At 40.6% G+C, this 15,751-nt stretch overlaps 1 protein-coding gene across 1 annotated transcript in view; it reads right to left on the reverse strand.

Moving 5' to 3' along the window:
- Positions 1 to 15,751, reverse strand: part of CPVL (carboxypeptidase vitellogenic like) — a 1,169,046-nt gene that overhangs the window by 850,859 nt on the left and 302,436 nt on the right. The window contains exon 5 of the mRNA XM_044066818.1: positions 343 to 401. Within this exon, the coding sequence (XP_043922753.1) occupies positions 343 to 401 (59 nt within the window). The remainder of the gene's footprint in view (positions 1 to 342; positions 402 to 15,751) is intronic.

Below are 15,751 nucleotides of genomic sequence, written 5' to 3' on the forward strand. Positions count from 1 at the left end.
TTAGTAGATTAAACAAGAAAATATTTAAATGCATAATTTTGGTTGCATTAAATGTCATAGTGCAAATAGCGATGGTAATTAAGGAACACGAGTGCAACTAGTTGGCATGCTTTACACATGCTCTTATCAATTTTCCAGCATTCTGGGATACTGTTTCATTATTGCTTGAATTCATTTGAAACAAAAATGTAATAACATATCCAAGTAGATTGACTACAGGTGTGTGTATGACATTCTGCAACTACCTGGTGATTACCGTTAAGTACAAAGAAATTTAAAAATATCATCAGAAAGGCAATGTGCTTAAATGAAAAAAAAATTGCTAAAATGTTATCTACTTACTGGATTGTCTATATAAAGCACTGAATACTTTGAAGTCCAAGGAAATTTCCGTGCACTCACTGTTAAAAAAATAAAACATAGTTAACACATTTTGTTAGCAGAACAAATAAAATGAAAATTAATTATGAGTGGAAAAATTTCTGAAGACAGAAAAATGCATTTAATTTTTTGTAGGCATTTTGGAAATAATTTAAAAATTACGATATATTCAGAGTAACATTATATGGTGATCTTCAGCATTCATGATTATCCTAATTATGACTGACAGAATAGCTGTCAAAAAGGTGAAGCCCCTGTAAGAATGAAAAAATAATTTGCAAAGTGCCAATGAAGTAAAGAACTGCAGTATATACAGTCAACAGTATTTCAGAATATTTTTGTAGACTTGAATATTAACGATTACTGGATGATACTGCTGAAATTTCAAACAGAAACTTTAAAATAAAATCAAAAGCAGCAACAAGTACACTCCATGGCTTTTGAATTCCACATTAAAATGCAGATGGGCAGCTTCTGCTGTCAGTAATGTTAGTGTTATCAATGTGAAAAGACAGATTCAGGAACCAAAATAGAAACAATCTCTTCAACCTGACACAGAGTAGAACTGCCTAAAACATGACTACTACTCATTTTATCATTTAGCATTGGACTTTTACAGTTCTATTTTGTACCTGTAATGATTTTTATTTTGGCATAGGAAAGTGTATGTAGAAGAAATCCAAATAAATCAGCAAAATAAGTCAGAACAACAAAAATCATTTTTTTCACTTCCTGAAAAGAAATAATTAAAGCAATTACTGCATGACAACAATAAATCAATTTAGGCTAGGGTTATGAAGTGTTAACAAAGTGGTAGCGGACATTTAGTTATTTCACTTAAACATGGAAAGCGCTCAATCTAATCCATGATAAACTAGCATGACTTGTATTCTTCCATGTTACTTAAAACAAGTAATCTCCGTGATATCCCCTAAGTCTCAAAACAACCCACTAAAGTGTAGTGGGTCTAAAAACTAAACAGTGTAAGAAACTTCTCAGTGTGGAAGATTTTCAGTCCATATATTTCTAGTTAATCACTGTATATTAATCAGATCAGACAATAGTAGTAGAAGTAGCGAACGTAAACTCTTAAAGTCAAAAAGTAATAATAGAAAATATATAATTCTACAGCATTACTAAGTATTCGAAAGTAATCCAAGCAGGGCAGGCAGTCTGTTTCCAGTCGAAAATCCTTTATTAAGCACACAGACAAGCGATCCAAGTAAAACAAAAATAGAGTAATAATTTCCTCACAAGCTTTCAGGCATGGGAGTGGTTTATTGTGCTGTAAAACAAAGTGTTATTGGTACACATGTTAAATTCACATCCCTTCCCCATCAGTGTGACATTCGAGCTGGTTCTGCCCTACCTAGTAGCTGTCATAATAATATATAGCCCTAATGTACTTTAATGGTACATCTTATTTAACCAAATTATTAAGTAGATTATTAAGTCTGTGATTTTATACAAGGCAATATACTACATGGCTGGAAATATATCAGCCTTAGTTCATATGAAGAAAAGAAAGTACATTTGTGTAAAATCTTACTATAACATTAGATGTCCTTCTCTTCACTGCTGCAGTATTTTTTAAATGAGGGATCCCCTGCCAGGGGTAGCCCAACATCAGGCCAGTACACTAAAGTTGGTAGATCTTATAGGCAACTCAAATCACACGTATGATCCCCACGTAAGGCATAAGGCATAAAGGTGACTTACAAATGCAAAGCACTCAGTACTGATTTGTCCCAAAAGGCAAAGAACATACTCAAGGACAAAACAGAACATGTACATCCAGAAGGAAAAAGGAAGCAAGGGGCCCTCAACCAGGAGGACAACAAGAGCATAAGACAAGAGCTAGGGAAGATGGAAAAGTAGGGAGGGACCGAATACTGCAACAGTGAAGACAAGACCATCTACTGTTATGGTAAGATTTTACACAACTGTACTATGTCCCTTCCATATCACTACTGCAGTATTCTTTACATAGGGGAGAGTACAAGAGCTTAAGGCTGGAGGAGGAAGGCACAGAAGATCCCTTTACAAGCCCATGCAGAACAGACCTGGAAAAATCTGCCCTGGTCGGGAAACAACATCCAATTTGGAGCAAGTAGCCACCTCAAGGATGGAGTTGGTGTCTAAACCTTTGAAAAAAGCAACAAAGGAGGCAACCATTCTAGTACAATGCACCTTTACAGATGAAGAGATCTTTGTTATGAAAAGAATAACAAAGAAATGGTCTTAGAAATCCAGGATGAGTTGGTTTGCTGGAAACAACCAAACTTAAGGTCCTAGGATGAAAAGGAAGAAAAAGTTGCTCAGCCTTGTTAATTACCTTTGTCTTTGAGCTGTGTATGCAAAGCCATGGTGTGAAGAACCTTTTCACTAGCAGACTGTGGAGAAAATAAAATGGAAGGGAGGTGAATAGACTGGTTGAGGGATAGCTCATTAACCACCTTGGGCATAAAAGGATTAGTTTGAAGAGACACGCTGTCATTATCAAAAACTAAAATAAATGAGAAATAGCTGTGACAGCCCAAAGTTCAGACAATCTCTCTTGGCTGAAGTAAGAGCCAACAGAAGAACAAACTTCCAAGTACAATGTCGCAAGGAAGCTGAACTAGCAGGTTTAAAAGGAGCCCGAGTCAATTTCTCGCGTGCAAACCTGAGGTCCAAAGAAGGTGGAATAGGCTTCCTGGGAGGAATGACATGAAGAACACCTTCAGGAAATTCCTTGGCCTCAAACTGAGAGGCCAAAGGAGGATTCAAGGGCAGAAAAGCAGAAACTCGGTTCTTCAGTAGCCCACAAGACTTGCCTTTCTTACGTGCGGTAGCAAAAACTTTTGTACTCTGTAGTCTACAATGCAGACCCTGACAGGGTAGGTTTGGCATTGATACAGTCTGCTCCCAACAACTATCCCTGTGCAATATAAATAAAAATTGCACAGTACTGCTTTACAAACATTATACAGTTCTTCAGCAACCCACAAGACATGCCTTTCTTAAGTGCAGTAACAAAAACCTTTGTACACTGTGGTCTACAACACCAACCCTAACAGAGTAGGGTACTATCCCTATATATTTTTATTATATATGTATTGTTTTCTATTTCTTCATGCTGTTACTTGCTAATAATGTTACATTTAGCTTCAATTCCTATCTGTGCTTTAGAGTGCTCCATGTTTCATGCTTGTGACTTGAAAAGCCCAGCCCCATCAGATAGCTTAGATTCTACTCTATGCCTCTGTATTAACATCACTAACTTTAAATTTCTATCTCATTTCCTCACTTATGGACACTTTGCTTTAGTCTCACTGCTTACCAGCAAGGTTTTAACTAAATTGCAGTTATTGTTTTAACTCAGATAAGGGCTGCAAGGAAATAATTGAGAGCAACTCTGTAATCCAACTTAGTTCAGTCTGTTAAGATTTCCCTTGTAGTATACGCATACCTTTCTGTGTTTTACTGACAGATTTTCTTCATCTATCCCACTATTACATTCTTGGGTCAGTCCACGCTGTTCTGCCAGAGTGCACTCTACTCCCCCACCCTACTCCCAATTCCCACCCACCCCACTATCCCTAAACTTAAACATAACTTAATCCACTTCTCCCCCTTAACCAATCATAATCCTGCTAATTAACTCCATCTCATACTTCTCCCTTTTCTTTTCATTCTTTAGCTTACGTCCTTCTCTAATTTATGCTTCATCACTTCACTCACTAATCTCTATGCAAACTAAACCAATAGCTCACAAGCATACCTAGGACCACAAATCCTCACTACTATTTCATTCTGTGTTTGTAAATCCTCAATCCCATCTGTACACTTATTTACTATTAATCCTCTCCATCCTAGACCATCCTGTCTAACTACAATCTATTCCCCTTAACTTATTCTAATTTACATCTACCTTATATCCCTTTCTACTCATAGTTTCCTACACAGCCCACTCTCTATCTTTTACACTCTCTCTCTCTGTCTCCCTTTAGTGTAAAATTATTACATCTTTCTCATATCACCATGGAAATTGCTACTAAATCTCACAGCACTCAACCCCATCTCTCTTCCTTCTAAATCTTCATCAGCTACAACCTTCCTATTATACCCATCAGAAAACTACTCCAACATATCTATTAGCCTCTACAAAATAAACCCTCTACTCTCTCACAAAGTAAAAATTCTCCTGTTAAACTCCATCCTTTACATTCCATCACAAAACCCTAACCACTGCCAACAAATCTGCCTTTGTAGACCTAAAAATCAAAAACTATTACTTTACTCTCTTAGCCTTTCTGCCATATCCCTATGCAGAGACATTCACCCTAATCCTGGTCCTACTTGCCCTACCTTACCTTCACAAACTAGTATTAATTCCTGCAAATCCCTACATATTGTTACGCTAAACTTTCAAAGCATTCAAAACAAAATTACTGACTTTCATGCCTAGATAGCTCACAATCAACTGGACATCATTGCTGCTACTGAAACCTGGCTAAAACAGGAGTTATGTACTTACCATAACTTGGTATATGTGTTGTCCATTCTCATTCTTCCTCACTGATGGGTTATGGATCCAATCTTCTGATCCGACTCAGCTGCATTTTTCAGACTTCAGATCCAAATCTTGAGCTCCTTTCTCTTCCCACAATGCAACATACCACCTCCCAACTCCTCAGATTGAGTTAACTGCCTATGTCTGCTGATTTATAGAGACAGGACAGAAAGGAAAGAATTATGACTAAAAACTTAGAACTCAGCTCCCCAAATATCTAATATCCTTCTAGAATTACAAGGCTGGGGGATGACTGGGAGAAAAGGTGAGGAGTAATGAAAATGGAAAACACATACACCAAGTACATAACTCCTAATATGCTGTTGCCCTTCTCATTCTTCTTCACTGATGGGTAGAGCCCCTAGCTACACGATTCTTGGGAGGCCTTCAAGGAAGGATATGTCAAAGCACCCTCAAACCAGGAGGATGCCTCTGTCTGGAAAAACTGTCCAGTTTAAGCATCATGTGGGTGAGTGTACAAATAAGTTACTGCATGAGAGATACCAAAAGAAAAACTGCGGTAAGAAAGATAGATAAGACAGTCATAGCGATGATAGAAAGGCTCCAGGTTTATAAGGCAATTCTAAAACACTTCATAAAGAATCAGTAAAATACAGTCAGCAGTCTAACTGATCAGGATTATATATGGAACTGCTTAATCCAAGCGGTAGAAGGACAGGGGTATATAAACAGTTGGTCAGATTTCTTGTACTGTTGGGCCCATCAGAAAGGATGATAAAGGTTGACTAACAACAATGTTGAACATCATTTTCCACTATGAAAGAAAGTTCCCATGGATAAGGGAAATAAAATGGCCACTGACCTGGTAGAGTGGCTTTGGGGAGACAAGGCAATTGCAAACCTTTTTAATGAATAAATAATTATACCAGCTGTAGCCCCTGCTGGTAGAGTGACTGGACCCTGCTTGACCCAATTGCAAGGGTGGAATAATAGAACAGTTGATCCGATTCTCTGAAATTTTTTAGAAGTATTCACCATAATTGCAATGACTGGGAGAGCAGATAGACAGTAGAGTTGATTTTGTAGCTACTTAGTCATAAAGGTAGCACTGGTCCCATTTACTAATAGTGAGAAACTCACCTTCTCCCCAAAAAGGACTAGCCAGCTAAAAAAAGGGGGGGGCAGTAGCTGAGAGAGGTGTAACATTCAAGAAAGAAACCCAAACAGGTAATTTATTTATTATTATTTATATGACATTTATCTACCTGGACAGGCCGACTGAGTGAACAGAACCTGTTTTCTTTGGAGGCTTGGGGACAATTCCAAGAGCATGCAAGCCTAACATTGTAAAAAAATGAAATGAATAGGTTCTAGATCTGCTGTCTAATGCCACGAACATGAGAAGCAAGCCTGCACTGTCTTAAAATCACTGGAACTAGATAAACCATACTGTCAGTTGCAGGGCAAGGAGATCAGGATGCTAGATCTCCTAAGGGTGATAGAAGAAAAATCTGACTGGGTTTTAGAATCCATGGAGGATAGCACAGATAAATCCTTAACATGGATAAATACATATTGCAGATAAAACCTTCTGGTTTTCTAAAGAAACTTGGAGATAAACAGGAGAGGCAGGTAAGCATACCAGGGGTAGGAGAACCAAAAATAAAAACAGAGCATCTCTCAGGGACTCCCCAGGGGGGAAATAGGCAAAATATTTCTACTGCGATTAGTGATCAGGGGAAAACCAGGAGGTCGTGTAAAGGTTGGTCGCAACATTTGAGATTCAACTATGTAATCACTATGGTGGGAACAAAAAAAATTTCAGCCTACATGTAACACAACTGAGAATATAGTATGCTCTATTTTATCACCTTGAAATAATCCTGCTCGAGGTGAAGCTTTAGATAGTGTGATTTTCTTCTTAAATATATTTACACACCTAGCTGCCCGCAAACTATATAATCCATACTCAGGGGGCAATCACTATGTGTATGTGTGTGTGTGTGTGTGTGTGTGTGTGTGTGTGTGTGTGTGTGTGTGTGTATATGTATGTATGTATATATATATATATATATATATATATATATATATATATATATATATATATATATATATATGGATCCCCTTCAAAAGATCGAATGGTCATAACATCTAAGCTCAAAACATTGAGTCCATACCATCTAAAACCCATAATATCTAAAACCCATAACATATCGAATTTCATAACACTGAAACTTTGCATCACAACTTCAATACCTACAAATCACATGTAAATAATATCCCCTTCACCTAAAATAACACCAAAGTAGTAAACACACTTTGTATTACATTTCTGCAGTACAGCAGGGTCAGGAAATTAACTTTTTCCCCACTGTAGTGTGATCTTGGAGTTGGTATATTTAATTTACGGGGGGGGTTAAGGGGGGCTTGCACCCTTGCAGAAATGTAGTACAATCTGTGTTTACTATGTTGGTGCTGTTTTAGGTGGAGGGGATGTTATTTACCAGTGATTTGCAGGTTTTGAAGTTGTGATGCAAACTTTCAATGTTATAAAATGCGATGTTATGAGTTTTAGACGTTATGGGTTCGAGATGTTATGTTCTCAATGTTTTGACCTTTGATGTTACGAAAGTACAGTTTTGTACCTACCATAAATGTAGATGTTCGAAGATCCACATTGCTGCAGTCATAACCTGTGGGTAGTCCGCTGTCCTCGGTCGGCCCGAATACCGAAGTGTTAGGCTGGCGTCGGTCATGGTCGCTCAGATCTGACGTCAGTACGCCGTGGTACTAAAGCGCATGACCGACGTCATATCCTCAGTCTTTCTTGCCCCAGATGTCAGAAGGCCCTAAAAAGAAAGGCCATAGCCAAAAACAGAAAACCTCCAAACACCCATGTACAAACAATATTTACAACCCAAACCACACAACCACTCCAAACTACAGAGGGGAAGGAGGGAGGGTTGGACTGCAGCAATGTGGATCTTCGAACATCTACATTTATGGTAGGTACAAAACTGTACTATGTTCTTCATCTCACATTGCTGCAGTCATAACCTGTGGGTAGAATCCCAAAGCAAAGGTAAAGGGAGGTTGGCAAAATCATAAAGCATTGAGAACTGCTAACATGCCCTGTAAAACTGCAGTGGCAAACCCAGCCCTAGATTTGGAATAAAGAGGGAGATGGTAATGTTTAGAAAAAGTGTGCACTGAACTCCAAGTAGCTGCCTCCAAAATATCTTTAGTAGCTACACCCCTTAAAAAAGCAGTAGAAGTGGCAGTAGCCCTAGTGGAATGAGGTCTAATTCCAGCCGGAATCTCCTTACCATGATGAGAATAACAAAAGGCAATACAATGTCCAATCCACTTAGAAATAGTTTGTTTCGAAACAGGTTTCCCCTGAGAGCCCAAAGCAAAAGAAACAAACAACTGTTGAGACTGTCTGAACCCTTTAGTTCTGCTCAAATAATAACGCAACTGCCTGTGAATATCCAAAGAGTGCAAAATTTTCTCCCCTTTATTTTGGGGATCAGCATAAAATGTAGGCAAATGAATAGATTGGTTCAAGGCCACATTTGAAACCACTTTAGGCATAAAAGTAGGGTTAGTACGCAGGGATACCCTATCCTTATGAAAAATCAGGAAGGGTTCAACTGCCATTAGAGCCTGTAATTCAGATACCCTTCTAGCAGACGTAATGGCCAACAAAAAGCAGTCTTCCAAGACAAACTTCAACTCAGATGTAGCTGCAGGTTCAAAAGGAGGTAAAGTGAGTTTTTCCAACACAAAATTGAGATCCCAGGAAGGAGTAGGAGCTCTACGCGGGGGTCTTATGTTCTTTGCCCTCTAAGAAATTGCTTAAACAAAGGATGAGAGAATAATGGTGGGTCACAGTCATAATGAGCAGAAATGGCTGCAGCATGAACTTTACAGAGGAGAAAGACAAACCCTTGTCTAATAATTCTGTAAGATACTGAAGTGAAACACTCAAATTAGGCCCTGAAACATCAAAGCTCTTTGCTTTGCTCCAAATAAAAAATCTCCTCCATTTATCAGCATAAACTTTCCTTGTACTAGGCCTTCTGGCCTCCAAAATGACATTCAAAACTTGTTGAGGAAGCTGCGACCCTCCAGGTTCTAGAACAGAATATGCCAGGCTGTCAGATGCAGGGACTGTATCCTGACATTGAGGAAATGATTGCCTGCCTGGGACAAAAGGCGTGGAATTGATGGCAAAGGCCAAGGAGGCTCCCGTACTAAACTCCTCAGTAGAGGGTACCAGTGCTGCCGTGGCCAATCTGGAGCTATTAGAATCATGGAGGGCTTGTCCTGTCTGACCTTCAAGAGCACCTTGGGAAGGAGAGGCAGAGGAGGAAAGGCATAGACGTGAAGATTGTTCCAACTGAATGATAGAGCATCCACTTTCCAAGCTTTTGGATGAAACATCTTTGTGCAAAACTTTAGCAACTGGAAATTTAGTGGAGAAGCGAACAGATCTATGTCTGGAGTCCCCCAAATCACTGTCAACTGTCGAAATACATGAGGATCCAACTTCCACTCGTGGGGATCCACCATCTGTCTGCTCAAAACATCCGCTAAGGAGTTCTGTGCTCCTGGCAGAAACCTTGCCTGAAGAGTGAGGTGCAAACTGAGAGCAGTCTCCCACAAAATCATAGCTTGCCTGCAAAGAGGGTACGAATGGGTGACCCCTTGCTTGTTGATGTACCACATGACAGTTGTGTTGTCTGTTTGAATCAACACTTGTCCTGGGTGAAGTAGATCCTTGAAAGCCATCAATGCAAATTGGACCGCTAACATCTCCTTCAAGTTGATATGCAAATGTTGAAGTCTGGCAGGCCACGTGTCTTGAACCCATTTTCCATTGAGGTGTGCTCCCCAAGCCTTGTCTGAGGCATCTGTCGTTAAGATCTGACTCGCCTCTGGTCGGGTCACAGAGAGTCCCTTGTTTAGGTGACATTCCTGAGCCCACCACAAAAATTCCTTTTGAATGCAAGGTATTATCTGAATGACAGTGTCCAAATCGTGGCAGTGTTGAGTCCATACACTTTTGAGATACCATTGTAGCTTCCTCATATGCAGTTTGGCATTGGGAAGCACCAGAATGCAAGATGCCATGAACCCCAAGGCTTGAAGGACTGTCCTTGCAGTCAGCCTGGACCGTAGAGACAATTGTTGGAAGTAAAGTGTAAGATTTCTTTGCTTGTCCGGGGTCAAAATGCCATCTGAGAGGCTGTATTCAGTCTCACACCCAGAAAGCACATCTCCTGAGAGGGTACTAGACTGGACTTTGTTTCGTTCACAGAATACCCTAGGCACCTTAACACTGCCATAACATACCGTAGATGGTGAAGTAGCTTGTCTTTGTCTTGAGCAAGAATCAGGCAATCGTCCAAATAAGGATAAATTTGTATTCCTCTTAACCTTAAGAAGGCTATCACCGAAGCCAGAACCTTTGTGAACACCCTGGGCGCAGTAGATAAGCCAAAGGGCAATGCAGAGAACTGATAATGTAAAGTCCCAGCCCGAAAACGCAGGAATCTCCTGCAACTGGGCCTGATAGGAATATGAAGATAAGCCTCTTTGAGATCCAGAGTTACCATCCAGTGATCTTTGCCTAACAGAGGCAGAAGTTGTTGCAAAGTCAACATTTTGAATTTTGGAATGTCCAGGTATGTGTTGAGGATAGACAAATCCAGAATTGGCCTCCAAGTGTTTCCTTTCTTTGGTACAAGAAACAGGCGAGAATAAAATCCTAGGCCCACTTCTGACAGAGGGACCTGCTGTATAGCCCCCATTTGAAGAAGTAAAGAAATCTGTTTGTGAGCCTCCACCCTTTGCTGAGGAGGAATGTCTGGCATGCCTTTGAAAGGAGGTAATGTGTGGAAATAAAACTTGTAGCCTCGGTCTATAATGTCCAACACCCATTTGTCCTGGATGACTAAAAAACAATTTTGCCTGAAAAGTGCCAACTTTCCTCCCAGAGGAGCTGCCAGACAGGAAGGATCTGGCAGCTGAAGATGCAGGTCATTGGGTCTGTTTACGAAAGGACTGGCCCCTGCCCTCACCTGTAGATTGTGCAGGGGAACTCCACGTCCTAGGCCTGAAAGAACCCTGAGCTCTGCCCCTACCACGTCTAGATCTGCCCCTAGACTGTAAATCAGAAGAAGGGTAAGCCCATCCCTTAGTAGGCCAATTTCTGCTAAACTTAGGGGGCTGCACCTGCAAAAAATCCTTAACAGTCTGCATAGACTTAGCTTTGTCTTCCATTTTCTTCAAGACTGATTCCACAGGAGAACCAAACAAAACTTCAGACTGAAGGGGAGCATCCAAAATTCGAGCTTTAACATGCTCTGACAAGTTCTGATCCTTAAGCCAGGCGTGCCTACGAATAACTGATCCAGTGGCAGCCACCCTGGAAGAAGCCTGTAAAGCATCGAAACCACACTGCAAAGAATGCTTACCCATCTGATCAGAGGCATGAACCAAATCCTGTAATTCCTTACACTCTATGCCCTCTGCCAAAGCATCTACCTTAGATTTTAACTGAGTAAGGAGAAATATCTGGTACTTCAGCATATGAAACTGGCAATTCAAAGCCCTCATTGCTAGAGTGGAAGAGGTATACACTTTTTTACCCCACCTATCCAAAGCTCTAGAATCTTTATCCATAGGAACGGGATTCTTTACAACAGAAGCCCTGACACCCTTAGGTCCCTGGCTAATAGTTTCTGGGTCAGCCCTTGGGCTCTTATACAAATATTTATGAGCCTCTGGCACTCTGTAATACCTATCTGGTTTAACCGGTGCAGGAGGCAAAGAGTCTGGATTAAGGGAAGCCTCAGAGAAAACATCCTGAACAACATCCAAAACAGGAGGTATAGCCAAGGGCCTATGTTGTGGTAAAAACAAAAATTCCCTAAGCCTCTTTCGGGAATCTGAGAAATCCTGACCTTCCCATTTAAAATGCTCCCTCATAGAATGCAGGGTTTCTGAAAAAAAAAATCCTCTGGAGGAGAAGCAGAAGGACTAGAATCCTCTGCGTCTGAATCAGAATAAGGAGGAAAATCCTGAATGTCTTCAGTCAAGACTCTGAGTAATCTGATGAATGTTCCAAACCTTCCACCTCTGGCTCCACCCTAGGCCTCTTATCTGGAGGGGGCATAGAACTTCTGATTAAGGTAATCAAATCTTCTGCCATTTTTAGCATGTGTTTTTTAGGTACAGAACCTGCAGAACTAGGACTGACACCAGAGGAAGACAAACCAGGCCTGACCTTGGAAGGTACCTTAGAGACAGAAGGGGAAGGCCTAACCACCTTATGCAAAGAAGAGAGTACAGTAACCTGAGAGGCCCCCTCAGCCTGACCCGACTCCTGAGAGGCCACATCTTGCAAAATTAAAGGCTCCCCCTGAGACTCAGCTGAAACCTCGGCTGGATCCACAGATTCCACCGTAGTTTCTAAAGAACCGGCGTCCGGAATGGACGACTCATCCTGCCTGGACTTTAACGATTTTTCCTTGCGCTTCTTAGCGGTAGCGGGCGTTGGAGGATCCGACGGCATATTGTAATTACACCGCTTATCAAGACAAGCCTATCGCAATCTAACCTACGCTTAATGGTGCGCTTATTAAATCTAGCACAAAAGCGACACCCGACTACGTCGTGCTCAGGCCCCAAGCAAGGAATACAGAGAGAGTGGTAATCCCTATGAGGTATCTGTTTCCCACAAGAAATACAATTATTCACTTTTTCTGACATCCGGATTTAACTGAGGCAAGAAAAGACAAAAATATTCCCAACGGGTACTTAGCCCAACTGGGTCTTCGGTCTGAGACTCAGAATACGGAAATTTCAGGGCGCCGGACGGCACTTGCAAACGCTGCTTCTGCTTCGGACCATGCGGCAAGAGAGACTGAGGATATGACGTCGGTCATGCGCTTTAGTACCACGGCGTACTGACGTCAGATCTGAGCGACCATGACCGACGCCAGCCTAACACTTTGGTATTCGGGCCGACCGAGGACAGCGGACTACCCACAGGTTATGACTGCAGCAATGTGAGATGAAGAACATCTTTAGATGTTTTGAAGGGGATCTATTATATATATATATATATATATATATATATATATATATATATACACACATATACATATATATACACACACACACACGCATGCATATATGTGCATATGTACACATACATTGATACAGAGTCACACATACATACATACATTACACAAACCTACACACACACACACACACACACACACACACCTCCTGTGTGTGTGTGTGTGTGTGTGTGTGTATATATATATATATATATATATATATATATATATATATATAGCTATATGGTTTCACTTCATATACTCGAAATGCTGAAATCACGAATTTCAGCATTTCGAGTGCATGAAGCCAAAACTTCAGAATAGTGAAAGTGCTTAAGCGCGAATGCTTATGTTTAGTGCAGGTATGTGTATGTGTGGTGTTTTGTTGGGTTTATGTTTTTTGTGGTGTAGGTGTTGTGGTTTGTGTGTGGTGTAGTGTATGTATGTTCGGGTTTGTGATTTCGGCTTTGTCGGGTTTCGGTATTGTGATGGTTTTGACTTTATGCACTCGAAATGTTGAAATTCGAGATTTCAGCATTTCGAGTATATGAAGTGAAACCATATACACACACACACATCCATACATATACATCACAACTACAGATATATATATATATATCTACAGAGAGAGAGAGAGATATAATATAGATATACATACAGTAGACTCCCTCTTATCCAGCCTCTCTTTAACCGGCCATCAAATTTCTGCCATAGTCCTACCAAAAAGGGAGGACAACACTACGGCCTCCTCTGCCCTAAATAGTGACAGGCATTTGAGTTTTAAACCATTAAAAATTGCATACTAACACAAATCCTGTTATTCTGATTTATAAACTATAAGTATTATTTTGTATGCTTTTTCTTAACCAGTCATTCATTTATCCAGCCTAAGGTCCAGTCCCAGCAAGACCAGATAAGATGGAGTCTACTGTAAACTTCCTGAAAATAACAGACCACCAGAGCGTTGGATTTTCCCAATATATATGATGCAATTAGAACACAGTCAGAAGATATAGCCCGTTCTGAGATCCTCATGACCCCGTCTGTACAGGGGAAGAAGGGATTCCTTCTCATTTGATGATATATCACCCTACTGGGAATTGTCATTGAGTAATGCGCTACACCCCCGAGGGAGAATATCCTGAAAGACTTGCAAAATGAGTGAGAAACACTCGACTCAAGGAGGTTGTAAAGCAACCTGGTCTTTATGGAAAAAAACAGAGTATGGGCCCATACTTCCAGAGAAGTCCACCCTGCCCCTCTCCAGCTGGCAAGCATTTGGATCACTGTGGTTACTGGGGAGTGGGGAAACAGGCGGCCTAGGTACATATCATCCAACTGGACAGACATTTGGATGAGATAGGCTTCTGAACGGCCAAGGTCCACTGTAGAATTTGCACTGGAACTATTGACAGAGTGGCCGGTGTTTCAGCAGGTGACAGAGAGTCATTAGTTTGCAGGGTAAAAACTGTTCGAAGGGAAGGACGTGAGAAAAAGTCCTACACCAATTTCCTAATGATGTGATATGCCGAAGAGGCAAAGATGCTATCTAGAGCCTGGCATTCAAAGAGGGCCTATGAATCACAGGTTCTGTACAGGTGATAGATCGATTTTACCAGATTTACAGCAATGCTCAGGGACTGTGGATTTGATTCAGGTAGTCCCTGGTCTGTAACAGTTAATGCTAGGTTGGAGCAGATTGGAGCCATTCATTTGAAATATGGAAGATGCCTATGTAGAAGGCATGACAAACCTGGCAACTTGCAAAATAAACAATATTTGGAGTTCTGCAGTCAGCATAAAAATCAAGTTCGATTTTAAAGTTAACATGAGGACGTATGTAGGTTGAGCCCATAAGTATATACGTACAGGCTGAGCATGATCTACAGGAAAAAGTCCCATCTACATAGGCAAAACTAACAGACCACTGAAGGACAGGATTCTCAAACACTACAGGGACATTAGGAATCAGAAAGACACCAATGCCTTAGCACAGCACATTGGTTTGCATGGCTCAGAACACACTTTTAAGTTCTTTGTACTCCAGGTTTTGGATGTTAGTATTAGAGGTGGTGATACATCTAACAAAACAGAAAATAATCTTGCTCTTGAATGCAGAGAAACTGCCTGGTTTAAATGGTGTTTCTATCCTTAAACCTTTTTGAAACCACTCCCACTTAAACATTGTTTTTAAACTTAGTTTTTATCTGTATTGTTTCCCTTGTACTTATAACAATTGTTGCACTGTGTGTGTGTGTGTGTGTGTACCTTTTAATTATGTCATCAGAGTTGCATAAGATAGCTGATTGGTTTTGCTTTCTTTTTAAACTCATGTCTTTCTATTTGTTTATTAGTCTGAAGAAGTGATCGTGTTATCGCAAAAGTGCTCACTTTTATTACTTTCTATTTTGCTTAATAAACAGAGGTTTTTGCCCAGCCATGTTGGTTCAGTACTTGTTTTTTACTCCAAGTAAAGGGAATCAAACCTTACACCACTGCATTAAGATAAAAACTGTTTTAAGGAAATTGGCCACTTGTTGATCCGAGGGAGTCTCAGATCCGAAGAGAGCCTTACCTGTTCCAACAGCTTTGGACCAGAGATATTAATAGGTCAATCTGGACCAGCTCACTATCTACCAGATCATAGCCTTAGGATCCGATAAGTCAAAACTAGCTGCCAAATCAAATTTCAGTCCATCAGATCCAAGGTGCAGGATCTGAT

The sequence above is a fragment of the Protopterus annectens genome, chromosome 3.part1 (assembly GCF_019279795.1).
Source record: "Protopterus annectens isolate FY-2018-M chromosome 3.part1, PAN1.0, whole genome shotgun sequence".
NCBI lineage: Eukaryota > Metazoa > Chordata > Ceratodontiformes > Protopteridae > Protopterus > Protopterus annectens.